Here is a 16,854-nt window from a genome sequence, read left to right on the forward strand (position 1 = left end):
TTTAAACCTAATTATCTACTTAAGCTAATTAATATGCAACTTAAGCTAAGCAGGTCAATTTAACTCAAAAGCTTCCAAGTTAATAGAGAGTTCAATCACATAGACTATAAAAGATATACCATACAAGAAATTAGTGTATAACATGATAGTGTACATGTGTGTGTGTGGGATATGCTAACTATCAATTCCTAACATTCATTTAATTATGTGTACATATAATTAAACATTTAATCACATAAGTATAATTAAATAAGTGCGCAAATACAATCCCAAACATAAGCATATATAGTAGTTCGGTTTCATTACTCCACTCCCAGTGGACACATTCAACCTATGAGTGTATCGAATTTCACTATCGGAGGTTTTAAATCAAGTTAACATCTAACTTGTATAATTCTACACAAGGAATGACTCCCATAAGAGACTTTATGTAGTTTTCCACAAGCTCGTCACAAACTTCGATTCTACACAAGAACCTATTAATGTAAACTCCAGTCGGAGACTCCCAGAAGAGACTTTAGCTGGTCTTCTATAAGTTAACCAACAACTACGGTCTTAATCAAAGGCCTTACATTTACTCTTGTTGGAGGCTCCCATGAAGATTGACACGCAAAGACTCATATTGGGTGGCCTACATAAGGACTTGATTTAAGCCCTATACAAATCTAAGGTCCTACACAAGAGCCAAGGTCCTATAGAAGAATCTGAATTTAGGTCATTCATAAGAGCAAAGATCTTACATAAGAACCTAATCGAGTGAGTTTGGGTCACAAACTCTTAACATCAATCTTACACAAGGAATAAGAGTGTACAGACTCTTACACTTAGTAACTTGTCAGATTGAGCCACATTTTGTACCGTTGTCTCAAGTTGCTTGATCAATGATCTCTTATGCTTTAATCAGATTCCTTTTACTCCCCTGATCATGATGTCAATGCTTTGCCAAAGCTTCAGCTCCAAGATCAAACACCTTACATGTAGTGTTCCTCTGAAGTGGAAAAGGTGATGGACAATTGGCTAAATTTCCTACAACCAATGGAAAGTTGTATTTCTTAAGGGATTCGCCTATATGGGTCTTCTAGAGGATTTACACAATGGTATGCCCATACATGTTAAGTTTAATATCTAAAAAATAAAAGAGTTCAAGCATATCTTCAAAGTGAAGGTTGGAATCCTTATTAGAGTGTTAATCTTAAGGAAGATGACTTGTAACTCAATGGTATAGAGGCTTGGGATGAGGGATATGATCATATAATCACATAAGCTTCTATTGCTCCAAAAACACATTCAAAGGCCAAAGAACCAACATTGTTGATCCAAATCCAACAACGTAGGATTGCGGACATCTAATTTAATTTACTTGTGCAGTACTGTAGCAGTGGCACTGAACAATAGCGATTAATGCTTGTTACATTAAAGGCACGTGTCATATTTGATGTGGTCCACTTGAGCATTGGATTTGCCTCACTTTTTGGATCATGCCTTGCACTGATCTGTGAAAATGGATGGACGACGTGGAAAAATAGATATATCACGGTGGGCCCCACAGTAGCACTGGTCAGAGGACTTATTGTCCCAGCAGAGGTTGGATGCAATCTACTTTTCAAAATGGCCTAATTTGACTAATTACATGATAACCTTACCTCCACAGACATATATGGCTACCTAATTTGGCGGTATTTGATTGGGTTGCATACCGCTATTAAAGATGGGCTCAGCTGAGTCCACCGTCGACCTAATAACTTTCAAACATTCTTTGTTTGCATGGGCCCATCTTTGACAGTGTGGCATGTGGCCTAATGAAATATCGTCATGTCAAGTAGCCACGGTCGTCTGTGGTAGCAGGGTCACCTTAGAATGGACATACTTATATTTAAAATGTAATGTTGTGGTTAATAGGGAAGTTGATTGGGTGCAACCCCTCCATTTACTCAAGTTAGTATATGCATAAAGTGGCTGGATTTTATTGGACCGAAAAATGTTGTCAGAGGAAGGGTCCATAGTGGATTAGGCGAGACCCCAATTCACCGATGTGGTTAAGACCCCTAACTGTGGGGCTCACAGTAATGTATGTGCCTTAAATCCACATTGTCCGACCATTTTCAAAGCTCATTTTAGGGCATGATCCCAAAAATGAAGCATGCCCAAATGTTAGGTGGACCACACCATAGGAAACAATCATGATTGAATCCCAACCATTAAAAACTTCACGAAGTCCACCTGAATGTTTATTTGCCATCGAACCTGTTGATAAGGTCACAAAGACCTATATAAAGATACCAGACGAATATCATCTTGATCCAAAGTTTCTGTTGCTCACAGTAAGTTTTTAATGGTCAATTACTACTATTTTCTGTACCATGGTCCATTTAAGATTTGGATCTACTTTGTTTTTTACATCATGTCCTAAAATGAGTTTTTAATACAAATGAGGGCCTGGATGTAGTCATATATGTCACGCCCCAAATCCGGAGATCGGACTCACAGGAATCCCGATCGCCGAATCCGGTGCCGATAGCCTCCGTAGTACCCCATTCTCGGCTCTTAGCACCTATACGCTAGATTCCGATCCTTGGATCCTACAAGGAGGATTTTTCAACATACATTTATCTCGTAAGGACCATAACCACAAGTTTACCCAAATCATAAAGGCAACATCATCATCACATATCCACTAATATAATCATTTGAATACAATGCTGAAAGGGAAATACATATATCAACAATCAGAGATCCAGAAGTCCGTTGCACGCTCCAAGCTCAACGTTGTGTTGCAACCTAACACCACCTGCACGCATCTATCGTGCATAAGCTTATAGAAAGCATAGAGAGTGGAAAAAGTGTGTGTACAAGGTAAGTGCCAAGTAAGAAATATTAGAGTAATCATAGCAAGCGAAAATACTGACAAACCCATAAATCATACAATATTAAAGAAATGTGAAAACATGCTAATATGCCTATAATACCATCAGCCTTATCCAAATGATGCGATGCAACAATATAATAAAAACAATATCATGTATTGATGAAGCAATGTAGATCAGTTATGCAATGCGGAGACAGTAAGCCAAATATCAGATGCTGATGATGTAATGCAATATGTGATGCAAATGAAATGACTAAGCTGGAATGAAGTCGGGATGATAGCACGTAGTATCACAGGCTATGGGGTCTATCACAAGGGGCTTCTATCCAAACCACTCCCATACCTAAATTTGGATAGCTAGACTCAATGTAGTAGACTCCTGATTTCAGGTTAGTCGCACGCCCAACTGAAATCATTGCCATAACAAAGGTACACAACAATTAGTTGCGCACCACCAGCCCGAGTGGATAGTGAATGAATGAATGAATGAGCATGCAACTCCTACTCAATAAATCCACATATCAGTATGGTTCCTCTCTCTGAAAAATCACCAGGGTCTATTACACTCCAAATCAAATTGCCGACCCATCGCGCGCAACAAGGTGAGTGGAAGAGACCTCACTATCCGCCTGTCAATATCGGGCCTGGCTCCCCGATAGTGGACTCATTCCTCAAGCTGGTTAGACTCAGCCTAGCATTGCCTCCTCCTCTCGGGCAGGTAAGGTCGTACCCCCTTCCAACCGACCAGACACAGTGGGAGACGCGGCCTAACGGTATACGGCCCTCATGCGCTCATGCATCCACTCGGTCTAGACATTGGAGCAACCTCTGGAACCAAGAGGGTTTTGGAACTTTCACCCAAGGATATCTATAGCACCCCATGTAGAACAGATTTTCGATGTCCTATCTGGCCATCCACGAAATACTTGTGGAGGCTACGGCCCTGATGTTGGCTACGGCCCTGATGTTGCTAGGGCGTATGGTGGTCATGTCACACAAATACGAGATGTATGAGTCACACAGTCCAATCATGCATCAATCATGTGCATGTCATGCTCTCATGTGGGGCAACTCCGCCTATCAGGGAGCCCTATGAGCAACCTGCCCTATGGCATATACCATGGTCAATCACATCTCATAACAAACATGCAGATGATGCATATGGGCATGTATTATGATGTTATGCTATCACATACTCATAATCGGTATCAATAACTGGCATCAACAATCGGCCTCGACGATGTGGACATTTAACCAGCATTGCCCCTAAGGAATGGCCACATAGAGCCAAACATATAATGGGCCCACGGCCTCGCACAAAAGCCTAATATACAACACCATGGGCCTTACTCAAGGGCCACATATACGTAACAGGCGGACCCTGCTCATGGGCCTAATACATATCACAATGGGCCTTGCCCATAAGTCATGAATACATCACAATGGGCCTTGCCCATGGGCCATGAATACACCACAATGGGCCTTGCCCATGGACCTGAAATACATGACATGTGGGCCCTACACATGGGTCTTGAATACATCAAATGGGCCATGCATCCTAGGCCTAATACGTGTCACAATGGGCCTCAATTACGGGTCACATGTAATCATATAGGTCTCGATAATCGGCCTTGAAAAATCAAAATCGGCTTCGATAATCAGAATTGGCAAATCGGTCACGTCAATCGGAATCGGCAATCGGTCATGATAAACGGCCTCGATCGCTAATCGACAATCGGCCACGACAATCGGAATCGGCAAGAATGGGCTTAACAAGGCCTAAGGGAAGGTCACAATGAGGACATCCAACCATCATTGCCAATCACTGTGGACATTTAACCAACATTGCTCCCAAGGAGTGGCCCTCGTAGAGCTAGACATATAGTGGGCCCACAAGGGCCTCACGTACATCACCATGGGCCTAACTCAAGGGCTGAATACACATCACGAAGGGCCTCACTCATGAGCCACATATATGTCACATTGGGCCTCGCCCATGGGCCTGGAATACATCAGGTGGGCCGAATCAAATGGGCTGAATCAATGGGCCAAGTCGAATGGGTTGGAAATACATCTCAATAGGTCTCATCATATGGGCCATAAAGACATCACATCATGCCTTGCTCATGGGCCTCGAACACATCACAACGGGCCACAACCCATGGGCTTCAATTACACAATAGGTGGGCCCTACACATGGGCCTCATATACATCAAGTGGGCTACACCAATGGGCCGCACTAATGGGCCGAATCCAATGCATTTTGGAGATCCAACCTATTCATAAGTTAGCATAGAGATAGATGAAGTGAGAACCAAATATCAACTTGGGCGGGAACCACTGTGGCTCTCAAAAAGCTTTAAACGGTGGATGTTACTGTACCCCATTATTATTGCAAATGGTGGGGTTCACTTCATCTTTGAACCTCACTCATTTACTCCACGCCATAAAATGATCTCACAAATGGTTAGACTGTTTGGATACAACACATGTATTATGGTGGGTCCCATAGATAAACAGCATGGATGGAATAGGTGGGACCATGGAACTTGCCGCCGTGTACAACAGCTAGCAGTAGGGTACATTTGCTGCTGTGCATAGCAGCAATATAGCTGCCGTGTACAAGCATGCAGCTGTTGCTGGCCCACCCTTAAATATATACAAGGTATATATAATATAATGTATTTTAATATATATAAGTATCTCTATTGCTAGTGCAGCTAACACATTAAGGAGAGGGCAGAGGTGGGTCCCACGCGGGGCCCACCCTCATATATATTTGTAATATATATACCTAATATTATATTATAATATAATACAATATAATATATTAATATATTATATCATATACACAACGTCCAGGCCCTGGACGGCCTGGACATACACATATATCATGGTGTCCCCACACGTGGGGTGGGTCCCACCGTCCATGGACAGTGGACGGCTTGGATATACACAGTGGTGTGGCCCACCAAACTGGATGGTCGTCGTGGGTGGGTCCCATGTACTCCACCATCACAAACACCCCCCTGCCACCTGCATGGCAATCAATGCCCATACCTCAGTGTTGAAATGAGGAATCCTTCACTCTGTCTGCCACTTGAGCTATGGGACGTGGGTCCCACGTTGAAACGAGGTGTCTTTCACTCGATTTACCAGTTGAGCTATGGATTTGGGTGTGGAAAACGGGCCCCACAAGGATGTGGCCCCACCGTCCAAGGCGGTGGACGGTTTGGATAAAACACATACATCATCGCGTGGCCCACTAAAGTGGACGGATGGAGGGAGTGGATGGGTCCCATGGACCCCACGACCAGTCCACACTTACGTCAGTACTCTCATGTCAGTACACACTCCATGTTAGCCACCACCACAGGGATCAATACCAAGACCTCCAATGTTGCAACGAGGCATCCTTCACTCGGCCTGCCACCTGTGCTATGGAGCTGGGTGGGCCCACGTCAGATCACACTTCACTAGCAGTCATCCTCACTGTTAGCCACCTCAACGTGGGCCCCCTATGGACGGTTGGGATGGCATATAAACATCATGGTGTGTCCCACATAGATGGGGTCCACCTGTAAATGGCATGGATGAAATACACACATCATAGGTGTCCAAGATCATAGAAAGAGAGAGGGAGAGGGAGAGAGACATTGGCAATATCGGAGGGGCCCCGCCACTATGGGCCCCTCTTGAACATAAGCATACATCAAGGTGGGTCCCACATATATGGACCATTAAATCAAACAAATGAATGAAATACAAAAATTCAAAATCACCAACCGCCTTCTTCTTGCTCCATTGGCTTCTTTTGCTCCTTAGCTTCGATCCTAACGGAGGAGATGGACTTTTGATGGTTGAGCTGGGAGATGAGAGGGGAGAAAGTGGGCCACGTACAAAGTTTGCTCATGGAGGTGTTTGGGAGAGCTTGGACGTGTGATACTTCTCTTGCTTGGAAAGTGATTTGAGAAATGAGAGAGAGTGAATTGTAAAAAGAGATAGTTGATGAAGTGATGGAGTGATGGATGTGGTGAGTGATGGGTGTAAAATCTTTTTGACTTTTGTGGTTTTGGTGTAAGAAAGGTATGAGTAGTGTAAGAAACTTTTGACTATGGGGTTGCTTGGGGCTGGGTGAGAGGTGATGGTGTACTTGACATGTACTTGACATGATGGGATGAATTGATTGATTGATTGATGTGACAAGTCATAGAGATTCTCTCGAAATTCGCACGCACGACATTTTTCTCGCACCGTATGCTGGCCCACATCTCCTGGCCAGAGTATCAGATCGGCACGCGAGTCGCGGCATCGGAACCGCGGTGACGGTGCGGTCGCTAGGGTACAAGTCTCAGGTTGAGTCGACTCGGGTTGACGGCGTGTGACGCAGGGTCCCCCGCAAATGCCGATCAAGGGTTGAAGGTTGCCGGAATTCGACTGGGAAGACTGCGGAAGTCCACGGAACGGTACTGTCTAGGATACGGGGCTTACAATATACATCAAAGTGAACCCCGTGGTTAGGTTCCATGCATTTTGGTCGATGTGAGATCCATTGTAGTGGTGCCCAAAAGGCCCAATAGGGCAGGCCCCACAGCATATGTCATCCAATTAAATCACACCATGTTTTTCTAATGCCAGTGTCAGTATAGGCTAAGTAATACCAATAGGGGTGCACATCGAACAGGTAAAACTGTGGAACCGGACCAGAACCGACCAAACGGTCCGATTTGGTCCGGTTCTAGAGTGCACCGGTTCCGGTTCCAGTTCCAAAAATCAAAGAACCGATTACATAGGTTCGGTTCTTGGTTTAGGGGTATGTAGTACCAAACCGAATTGTGAACCGAACCTGGAACTGAACTTGGAACCGAACCAAGAACCCTTTGATTGTTTTCATATTTGACTCATGATTTATGGTTTATAATGCACCATTCATCCAGCACCTAGCACTTGTCGTAGAACGCCCAAGCTTGTAGGGTCCACCATGTCTTATAATATTTAAAATCCACTCCGTCCATCAGCTTCAACCCTCGTGCTAGGACTTGCAACCAAAAAAAAAAACCACAACCCATTCATTTGATAGCCATCAATTGGATGGTCGGGATTTTTATTTTTATTTTTTTAAAATCAGTATGAATTTGGGTGGTTGAGATTGCTTAATCAGTGTGAATTTGGATGACCTGACAGTATAAAATGGTAAATAAATCAAGCCGACTCGGACTGCCATGTACCACCCGTGGTGTGTTGATGTCACCAAGTTCCGTGGTCCCCCATGACGTGTGTATTATATCCTAACCATCCATCCATTTTGGAAGATCATTTTAGGTAATGAGTCTACAAATAATGCAGATCCAAACCTCAAGTGGACCACACCACATAAAGCAATGTGACAAGTGAAGCCTACTGCTGAAACTTTCTTAGGGCCCACCATGATGTATATTTGCCATCCAAACGGTTCATAAAGCACAGCCAAATCTCAGGTGAACCACACAACAGGAAACTGCAATGATCAACCGTTGAAATCTTCTTATGGGCCACGAAAGTTATGGACCAAGCTAATATTTTTATGGTCCCTTCATCTAGGTATGTGTGACCTTATCAAAATGTTGAATGGCAAATAAACATTCCTATAGCCCCCAAAAAGTTTTTAATGGTGGGTATTCAATCACTACTGTTTCCTTGTGTGGTCAACCTGAGATTTGGATATTCTTCAATTTTAGGGATAATGCAGTAAGATGATAGCTTTTAAAATGGATGGACGGAGTGGATGTAAAGAACATACATCACGGTGGGCCCTACAGTCAGGGATCAACCATAGCCACGCCCATTTTCCACGGCTGGCGGGGGTAGGATGCTGTCCACATCCATCTTCCACGGACGTAGATTATTCAAAGGCTCATACGGTGGGCCCCACGTAGCCCTTGCCCTGCCAATCCGTCCTGGCGGTGGTTCCGCCCGTAATCGACTTTTCCACAAACCTGCGACAGTGACGTGCGGCATTTACAAAAAATGGCGAAAAAATCCGGTGACAAAATGACGAAAATGTCATTTTTACTCTAAGAAGGAACGCGCACGCATTGGATTGAACGTGCAAGGGGCATCAACCGTAGAATGATCGTGATCACTCGATTGAGCCTAACTTTCCATTTTATTAAATGTTAACCATTGGATGTAGTTGAGCCACCTATTGGACAAATGGGGACATCTAATAGGGGATGTATTGGTGGGCCACCGGACGAAGGAATTACGTGGTATCCAAGTAGTAGATTTCTATAGTCCTCCTGCTACTATGAAGATTATGATCTGACAATCTGGACTGTTGATATGATGGGAGTACAAAGGATGGAACAAGCCCTAAATGCCCATCAAATAGATGGTTTGGATCTTTTATCCATGAGATCCCTTCGAAAAGAATCCACTCATTGATTGTAATCAACTCATATAATAGACGGTTGGATGGCGTTTGATTTTAATCAGGTGTAAAAGTATATTACAGTTCAACCTTGGGAGTTTTATAGTCTTAGAAAAATCCCCCGTGCATCATCACCGTGAAATGATCATCTACAATATTCTTCTATATACCATCTACATGATCTGATGTTAGATGTTATTCGGCTGCTTTTCTAGCATGCTTTTGCTCCCATTGAATGAATTTACACCTAAGTAATGTCATTTCATTTTTAGTGTACAATAATAAAGTAATATGAATAGTAGAGCCATATACAATACTAACATACACAACAATTGGAATGGAACAGATTCATCACTTGCAGATAATAATTGGTCTTGCATCGCATGCAGCTTAATTGACACCTGTGAATTATTAAGCTTTCGTTATCACAAGGGTTTTGTCCATATTCAACCAATGATCTATCCCTGCTACAACACATAGGCTTGTATGATCTGACTGGATACTAGCTGATTGTGTCTATCCTGTGAGATTTCATCTAAATTATCTTATAAATTAGGAGATACATATTACATGCATATGCATCTCAATGTAATTACTCTTGTTGTACTGTAACAATAGTACTGATCATGCGACACCAGAAGCTAGTGGACCAAACTTTTAATCGATTGAGTATTGGTCACATCTTAGCGTGACAGTGAAAAACAATGTTTATGTATATAAATCAGTGTGGAATAATCACATCTACATGTACAAAAATACGATAAAATGTGTATTAATATTAGAACAGCAGGAGGCACAAAGTCTAATAAGGAAGTCTCCTACACCCAGCACCACCCAACCCATTTGCCATCTAGTCAATGTCCATATTGTTGGCATTCTCTGTGTTTTCTTGTCACATGTGGCATGTAGGGGCATATTAGAATCGATATAACAGCTCAATTTAAATCGATCAACTTTGACCCCAAGCACTGAAATAAGTAGATACGTCTAATATAAATGCATATGATTAGAATATGAGAAAATTGGTCGTCAATTCAGTTACTTGCACAAGTTTTGTAATGATTAGGCGATGATCAGAAGGTAGAGTTCTTTCTCTGAAGATAGGTTGCACTTTGCATTTCACAATAAAAGACTTTTCAATATATCAGTGCAATTAAACAAAATGAAACTTACAACCTGTTGCTAGGAGCTACTGTAAGAATGTGTCTCTTAAAAGAACTTTTTGATATTTGATATCGGTCAAGTCCAACGTATAACCCTAGACTTATAATATTATTGCTACTCCTATAATAACTTAAGATAAAGTAAATTGATATATTTAGTTGGATTAGTATGAGACTTATCTCTCTATTGATTTCGTCTACTATTTATGAATTTTTCGTACTGCTTTCCTTCACATATTTTATTTAATTCAGTAGTTACAGTAGTCAAAGAGTCTCTACCTAGATCCTTCTCTTGTAAAGTTTTTCTTTCTTACTGTTTTCTGTTTTTTTTTTTTTTGGGCCAAGCCCTGTTTTTTCTTTTTTTTCGATCACCGCTCATTTTTTAATTGCACATTAGCCACATTACTTCTGTTGGTTGCCATCATACGTGTAGTATTAAATCTATACCAATTATGACTCACAAAAAATGCAAATATCTTAAAAAATCTTTTCATTCACAACCATCTCTATCTTGCGCAATGCCACTTGTCTTTCTCCAATTGGTTTTTACAATGACAGCAAAAAATGAGAGTAATAAACATACATGAAAGCTCCAGGGAAGACTTTATTGAAAGATTTGGACGGTCCGCATTCATGGACAAGAAAGTGAAGGATCTTTTACCCCTGTGCATCAGTCTTCTTGGTTTCACTGTAACACTACAAGAAGAAGAATCTTTAGGCGCCGCTAAAATCCCCAAAAAGCGCCGGCTTATCTTTTCGCAGCGCTAGACAAGCGCCGATAATTGGGGGTGTCGTTAAAAGCTTCAGCGGCGCTGGTATTCTTTTAGCGGCGCTTGTCTCAGCGCCGCAATTGTACAACGGTATTTTTGACAGAAGCGCCGCCGCTAAATGCGCTATTTCTATACACTTTTTTCACGTAAAAGCGCCGCTAAAAGTCTACATAAGCGCCGGTAAAGCTCTTTGTGTCGATTTCAAAGGCCCCGGCAGGCCAATAATATTTTTTATATAATTCAATTGAAACCTGCATTTTTTTAATATTTGAAATACAAAAAATGATGCAATACAATTAAAACTGAATATTAAACAAAATTTATATTACTTCACAATAAAAAAAATATAATATTTATTACAATAAATTAAAAATGGTCTTGAATAAATAAATAAATAAATAACCTAAAGCGCACACCTTCTGGTCACCAAAGCCATTGATTTGGTGGGCCTGGAATGAGCCATGAGACAGTTACAACCAATGGTTCATATTTAATGGAGACCTTGAACAGTTGTCATTATTCAATAGGGTAGGTGACAAGATTACAATCAAGAAAGTTGTGTTTTATAACGCAGACAACTCACATGCAATGATTCTCTTCTTGCAATTGAACTACCCACCCCTTTTGCTATCATCGAACATGTGCGTGAATGTGGTAACATGTAAACAGGGGCCTGCAATAAAGAAACAACATCCATCATTACATGGCCATACTGCACTTGGGTTGTAATTCTTACAAGGTCATAAAACTGGGAACTATCAATGCCTGAACTGCTGAGAGGGATAACCAATTTATATCTTATTAACCAGAACCATAGTAAAGTCACAAACCCAACCAAAACTGCCTGAACAGCTGAGAGTGATAGCCAATTTATATCTTATTAATCAGAACTAAAGTTACAAGTCACAAACTCAACCAAGACTTTGAAATATTCACAATTATTCTTGCATATAAATAATTTCAAATGCGAAACAGTTCAAACCCTTATCATGGTTTTTTACCTGTTCTGAGGGTCCTTCCATTTCAATCTACCATGGAAGCTTCTGATGGTGAAAGACAGTACTTTGATGAAGTTATAGAGTCCATCTCCAAGGATGAGAGCTATGGAGATAAAGACATGCAAACCCAATCAGCAATTCATGGTAGAATGAGAAAAAGAGAATGGTTGATGACTTAAATGATTCGGAGATAAAGACATGCAACTATCCTCCACGTACAAACATGAAAGGACCTATTACCATCCACCATTTTCCTAACAAGGCTATATACAGAAGGCCTATAGATTTCTAGTAGCTTTAAAATATATCAATGACTCAACAATGTTCTTTTATACACAATTGTAAATGAGAGCGCACCTGTAAGCAGTACTGCACATCAACTATCAACTCTATTATCTCAAACCCCTTGTTCAACATCAAAGAACACTTATCAGCTTGCCAGCCATCAAGGAGGAATGCCATATTTTCACAATAGCCCTAAGTAAAATGAAATGGGAGCCCAATAAGCATTGTGATGCCTGAATACCTTGATTATATCACTGCGGCTTTCACATGTCCAAGTAATTAGTGTTGTTAGATCTGACATGTACACCTGCAAGATGCGGAAGGAGGTCACCAATCACCATCAAGTGTGATATATGATATGAAAAACTTAAAAATTATTTGGAAATAATTTATTTTTTTTCCAATCCTCCTCAATCTGAATATGGCTTCAAATCATCTCGAGAAACTCCAAAACTCTGAAATAAACTTCCTAAACTGCAATGGAAATAAAAAAAAATTGAAAATATCAGTTTCTTAACAAAAACTGAAAGGAGATAGAATTTCACAAATGTTAACAAGTACCAAAGGCATTATCTTTTCTTTTCCTTTCTTTTTTCAATTTCTCTGTTTTTCCTCCTAATCCAAGAACTACACCAAAAAAGATCTCTGTAATTAAAGAAAATTGAAAAAATAAATAAATATGAAAAATCATTAAAAACTAAGCACAATCCATGGGATAGTAACCACAAACATAATGCTCCTTGCAGAAGATAAGTTATTACTTACATAACTTTCAGTCATGGATCAACCAAAAAGTTCATCAATGGAACAACATAAAATACATCAAAAGAAAAGAAATTGGCAACTGCCCACATTTACAATAAAAGGATAGCTTAGTTAAAAATTAAAAAAAGGCATTTTTATGAAGTCACATCATGTCGACACTTAAATGCGTCTGCATATTAGACAGTCCTAAACATGGCTCATATATAGAAACAATTTTATGTTTGCATTTACCTATTGTTACCTTTTATTTTGTGAAACTTCTTCAACATATAAAAAGTTATTTCAGGTAAATATTCATTATTTATTTTGACGATTCTTTCACAATTCACATGTTATTATATCAATAAACTAAAGCATAGCATTTTATTATTTCACGTAGGAGTGACAAGGGAAAAAAGATGGGGTTTCGACAAATAGAGCAACGTGGAAAATCCCAATACTAGAATGCAACATTAGACAACACAGGGCTAATTGGTACTCTTCCTGCAATGACAGAGTAGCAGGTCTGCTTATTTTTTGAAGAACATACAATATTGCTGATCTTCTTAAAAAGCTCATAAAATGCTTCAATTTCACTTACGCTGACTGCAAAGAAAATAAAGCACAAATTATCATCAATGTTATATTAGAAATTGATTTAGCGAGGTATCGAAAAAGCATAAAACATTAATGAGTTACAGCAAGAAGAACATAGCTAGCCAAAGTGGTCACACTTGAAGCAGTTTCCCCTCGAAAACAAAAACAAAAATGATGGAGCATGTGGTTTAATTCTGAATGAAGTATCTGCCTATGGAGTACATTCGCAGGAATGGAACTCAAAGAAATTGATGGGGGCCTGCACAAATGATGGAGCATGTGGTTTAATTTGAGTGGATTTATGCCAATATCCTGGTGCAAGTGTATGAACCTCCACACTCGACCAGAATATCAAAGTTTATACATGTTTAATACTTGGCAAACATGACCATCTTGGTTTTTGTTTTTCTTTAAAATAAAAGAATCAACTCAACCAGATATCATAGTTTTTTTTTTACTCCCTTATATTTAAATAAATCAACTGCCTTGATACGAGCAGCATGCGCTCTATCAGTCCCTAAGAGATAGATATATATATATATATATAAAAGTCGAATACATCACTTATAACTTTGTTGATGTGTCCAAACCGTACACTACAAAACAAGAAACAATAGTGGATGCACCAGATCAACGGTCTAGATCAATATATTATATCATGGGCCCACTTGAAAGGAGGCGTGACCCAAGAATGCTAGAGATAGTATAATTCCTCTTTAAGATGATAGGGGTTGAATCTCCTTGCACATGCGAACATTGCATGTGCATGCAAGATCCTGGTCGTTCATCTGGTATTTCACATCCTGATATGTTTTGTGACAAAAAAAGAGGCCGGTCCAGTCACTAGGTGAGCCATGCTTGTATGAGTAATATTGAGAGTTAGAAAGGATTGAACAATAGTCCATGTTCAATATATTCACATGGCCCACCTGATTACCTTACCAGCCTGCAGGTATTCGAGCCACGGTGCATATGGTCCAGGGCACACCTGATGAACAGCTCAGAACTCTCATACACATGTCACGCGTGTGAATAGAGCGATTGCGTCCTACAAGCGTGCGTACTTAGTAAACTTTGTGGGGCCCAGAGTAATTTATGCCAAAGTGGTCACACTTGAAGCAGTTTCCCCTCGAAAACAAAAACAAAAATGATGGAGTAGGTGGTTTAATTCTGAATGAAGTATCTGCCTATGGAGTACATTCGCAGGAATGGAACTCAAAGAAATTGATGGGGGCCTGCACAAATGATGGAGCATGTGGTTTAATTCGATGCAAAGTCGAGAACAAGATTATTAACCAAAACAGCCTAGAAAACTAATTTTCAGCAAGTAGGAATATATAATCCAACCTGAACACATCTTTCAAAATAGTTATTAAAAAACCTAACTATCTGATTTGGACTGAACAGAGCTCACTCTATATTGGCCCTATATCAACTGTCATGAGTTTTGGTGGTGAGTGATACCGTATGTCAACACAAATAGAGCAAAGAGAGGGTAACCAAAACAGAAACCCCCTCAAAACAGAGCACCACTAAACAATACATAAGGACGCTCAAGGATATGGAGAAATTCTCTAATGATAGATGTACGGATTCCTCTTAGAGGTCCACTGATCTTCTTTGTCATTCGCCACAGTAGATTCCTTTAGCACTAGATCTTGATGCTAAACAAGCATCAGAAGGTAGACAGAAATATCATCTCTTGGAACAGGAAGAAGTGTATAAATCCATTAACAACGGAGGTACAGTTATAAATCCCTCAAGGATTTGAAATACTTCCAGACGTACAAAAATCCCTAATTAGCAAAACACGAAAATTATAATTTAGCAATTTTGGTGTAGTGATGACATGGATCAGCCTAGGTGGGCCCTGACACCTCCCTAGTAGGTGAGGCAGTCCACACTTTACTGACAGATCAATCAAGCATAGGTGGATCAGCCTAGGTAGGCCCTGACACCTCTCTTTCTTTTTTTTTTCCTTTAAAGATGATAAAGTTCTTCTCTTTTACTTACCCCTGTGCCTTTGCTAAGGTAAAGTCCACCACCACGCACTAATGTGCATTTAGAATGACCGAATCACATCAACGGAGTTTCCCAGAAATTTGGTCTTTAACTTGGATGTCACATCATAGGTAAAATGATCATTTTCTGCATGCCCAGCGCTCATTGGAGGATGATGACTCACCTGACATTTGGAAGCATGATAAAAGAAAGGAATTGAGCATCGTAGAACAACACCATGGAAATGACAATGAAAAAGCAACCACAACAAATAATGTTAACATGGTTTAGCAATTAACGGGTGGGTCGTTGGGAGAGGCGGTGGGTGTATGCATGAATGTGTTAAAAAAATCAGCTGACAGTGTTCTTGTGAAATATCAGCAGCCAAAAGATGAGAAATCAAAATCAAAGTAAACTTATGAACAGTTCACCTGCTCCGCAAGGAATGTAATGCCACCATGATTAACCATTTCATAAGTCTCACCAAGGATGGGATTGAAGGGCTTCCAGGTTCGTTGATAGGCATAGTAAACAGATATTGCCCATGATGCTGCAGACAATAGCCAATATTCCATTACACTAGATAATACATGCACACAACTCATAAGCACCACAGTAGAGAAGACCACTCACTAGCATATACCATCCGCATGTAGGGATCCTCACATTCATCAGCCAGGTCTAACAAGTGGGAGTACTCCAGCATATGTGAGGATAATGCAATTTATAATGCTCAATATCTGATAAGCAAGGCTGAAGGCATTGCACAAAATTGACAAGCATCAGGTTTAAAGTGCAAATAGCACAGACCTCTGACACTTCCTAAATCATTGTCATGGACTCAAATATAAGAACTGGAAGTGTCACCATCGATGTAACATCTGAACCTATATATTTCTGCATCATCTTCCAATAACTATCTCGATCCTGCAAGAGACGCAAAGAAGATTCGAAATACAAAAAACAAAAAGCAAAAAGACATTCATCAAAAATAAAAGAGCAAACAGATCAATGTCATGGT

At 40.4% G+C, this 16,854-nt stretch overlaps 1 protein-coding gene and 1 long non-coding RNA gene across 3 annotated transcripts; both read right to left on the reverse strand.

The window, feature by feature from the left end:
* Window positions 1-11,677: 11,677 nt before the first annotated feature.
* On the reverse strand, window positions 11,678-12,862 carry LOC131254088 (uncharacterized). 2 transcript variants are annotated; one of them, XR_009175490.1, is made up of 3 exons: window positions 12,733-12,747; window positions 12,210-12,611; window positions 11,678-11,881 (listed from the first exon to the last, which is right to left on the reverse strand). It is a non-coding gene; the product is annotated as an uncharacterized LOC131254088 (long non-coding RNA). The 2 variants fall into 2 exon arrangements; XR_009175489.1 differs by having other exon boundaries at window positions 12,210-12,862.
* Window positions 12,863-15,894: 3,032 nt separating this feature from the next.
* LOC131254338 (oxysterol-binding protein-related protein 3C-like) lies at window positions 15,895-16,572 on the reverse strand. The gene is made up of 3 exons (XM_058255326.1): window positions 16,467-16,572; window positions 16,265-16,383; window positions 15,895-16,017 (listed from the first exon to the last, which is right to left on the reverse strand). The coding sequence occupies exons 1-3, from the start codon at window positions 16,537-16,539 to the stop codon at window positions 15,895-15,897; spliced, it is 315 nt and encodes a 104-aa protein (XP_058111309.1). The 5' UTR covers window positions 16,540-16,572.
* Between the last annotated feature and the right edge of the window lie 282 nt (window positions 16,573-16,854).

This window comes from Magnolia sinica, chromosome 8 (assembly GCF_029962835.1).
Source record: "Magnolia sinica isolate HGM2019 chromosome 8, MsV1, whole genome shotgun sequence".
Classification (NCBI taxonomy): domain Eukaryota; kingdom Viridiplantae; phylum Streptophyta; class Magnoliopsida; order Magnoliales; family Magnoliaceae; genus Magnolia; species Magnolia sinica.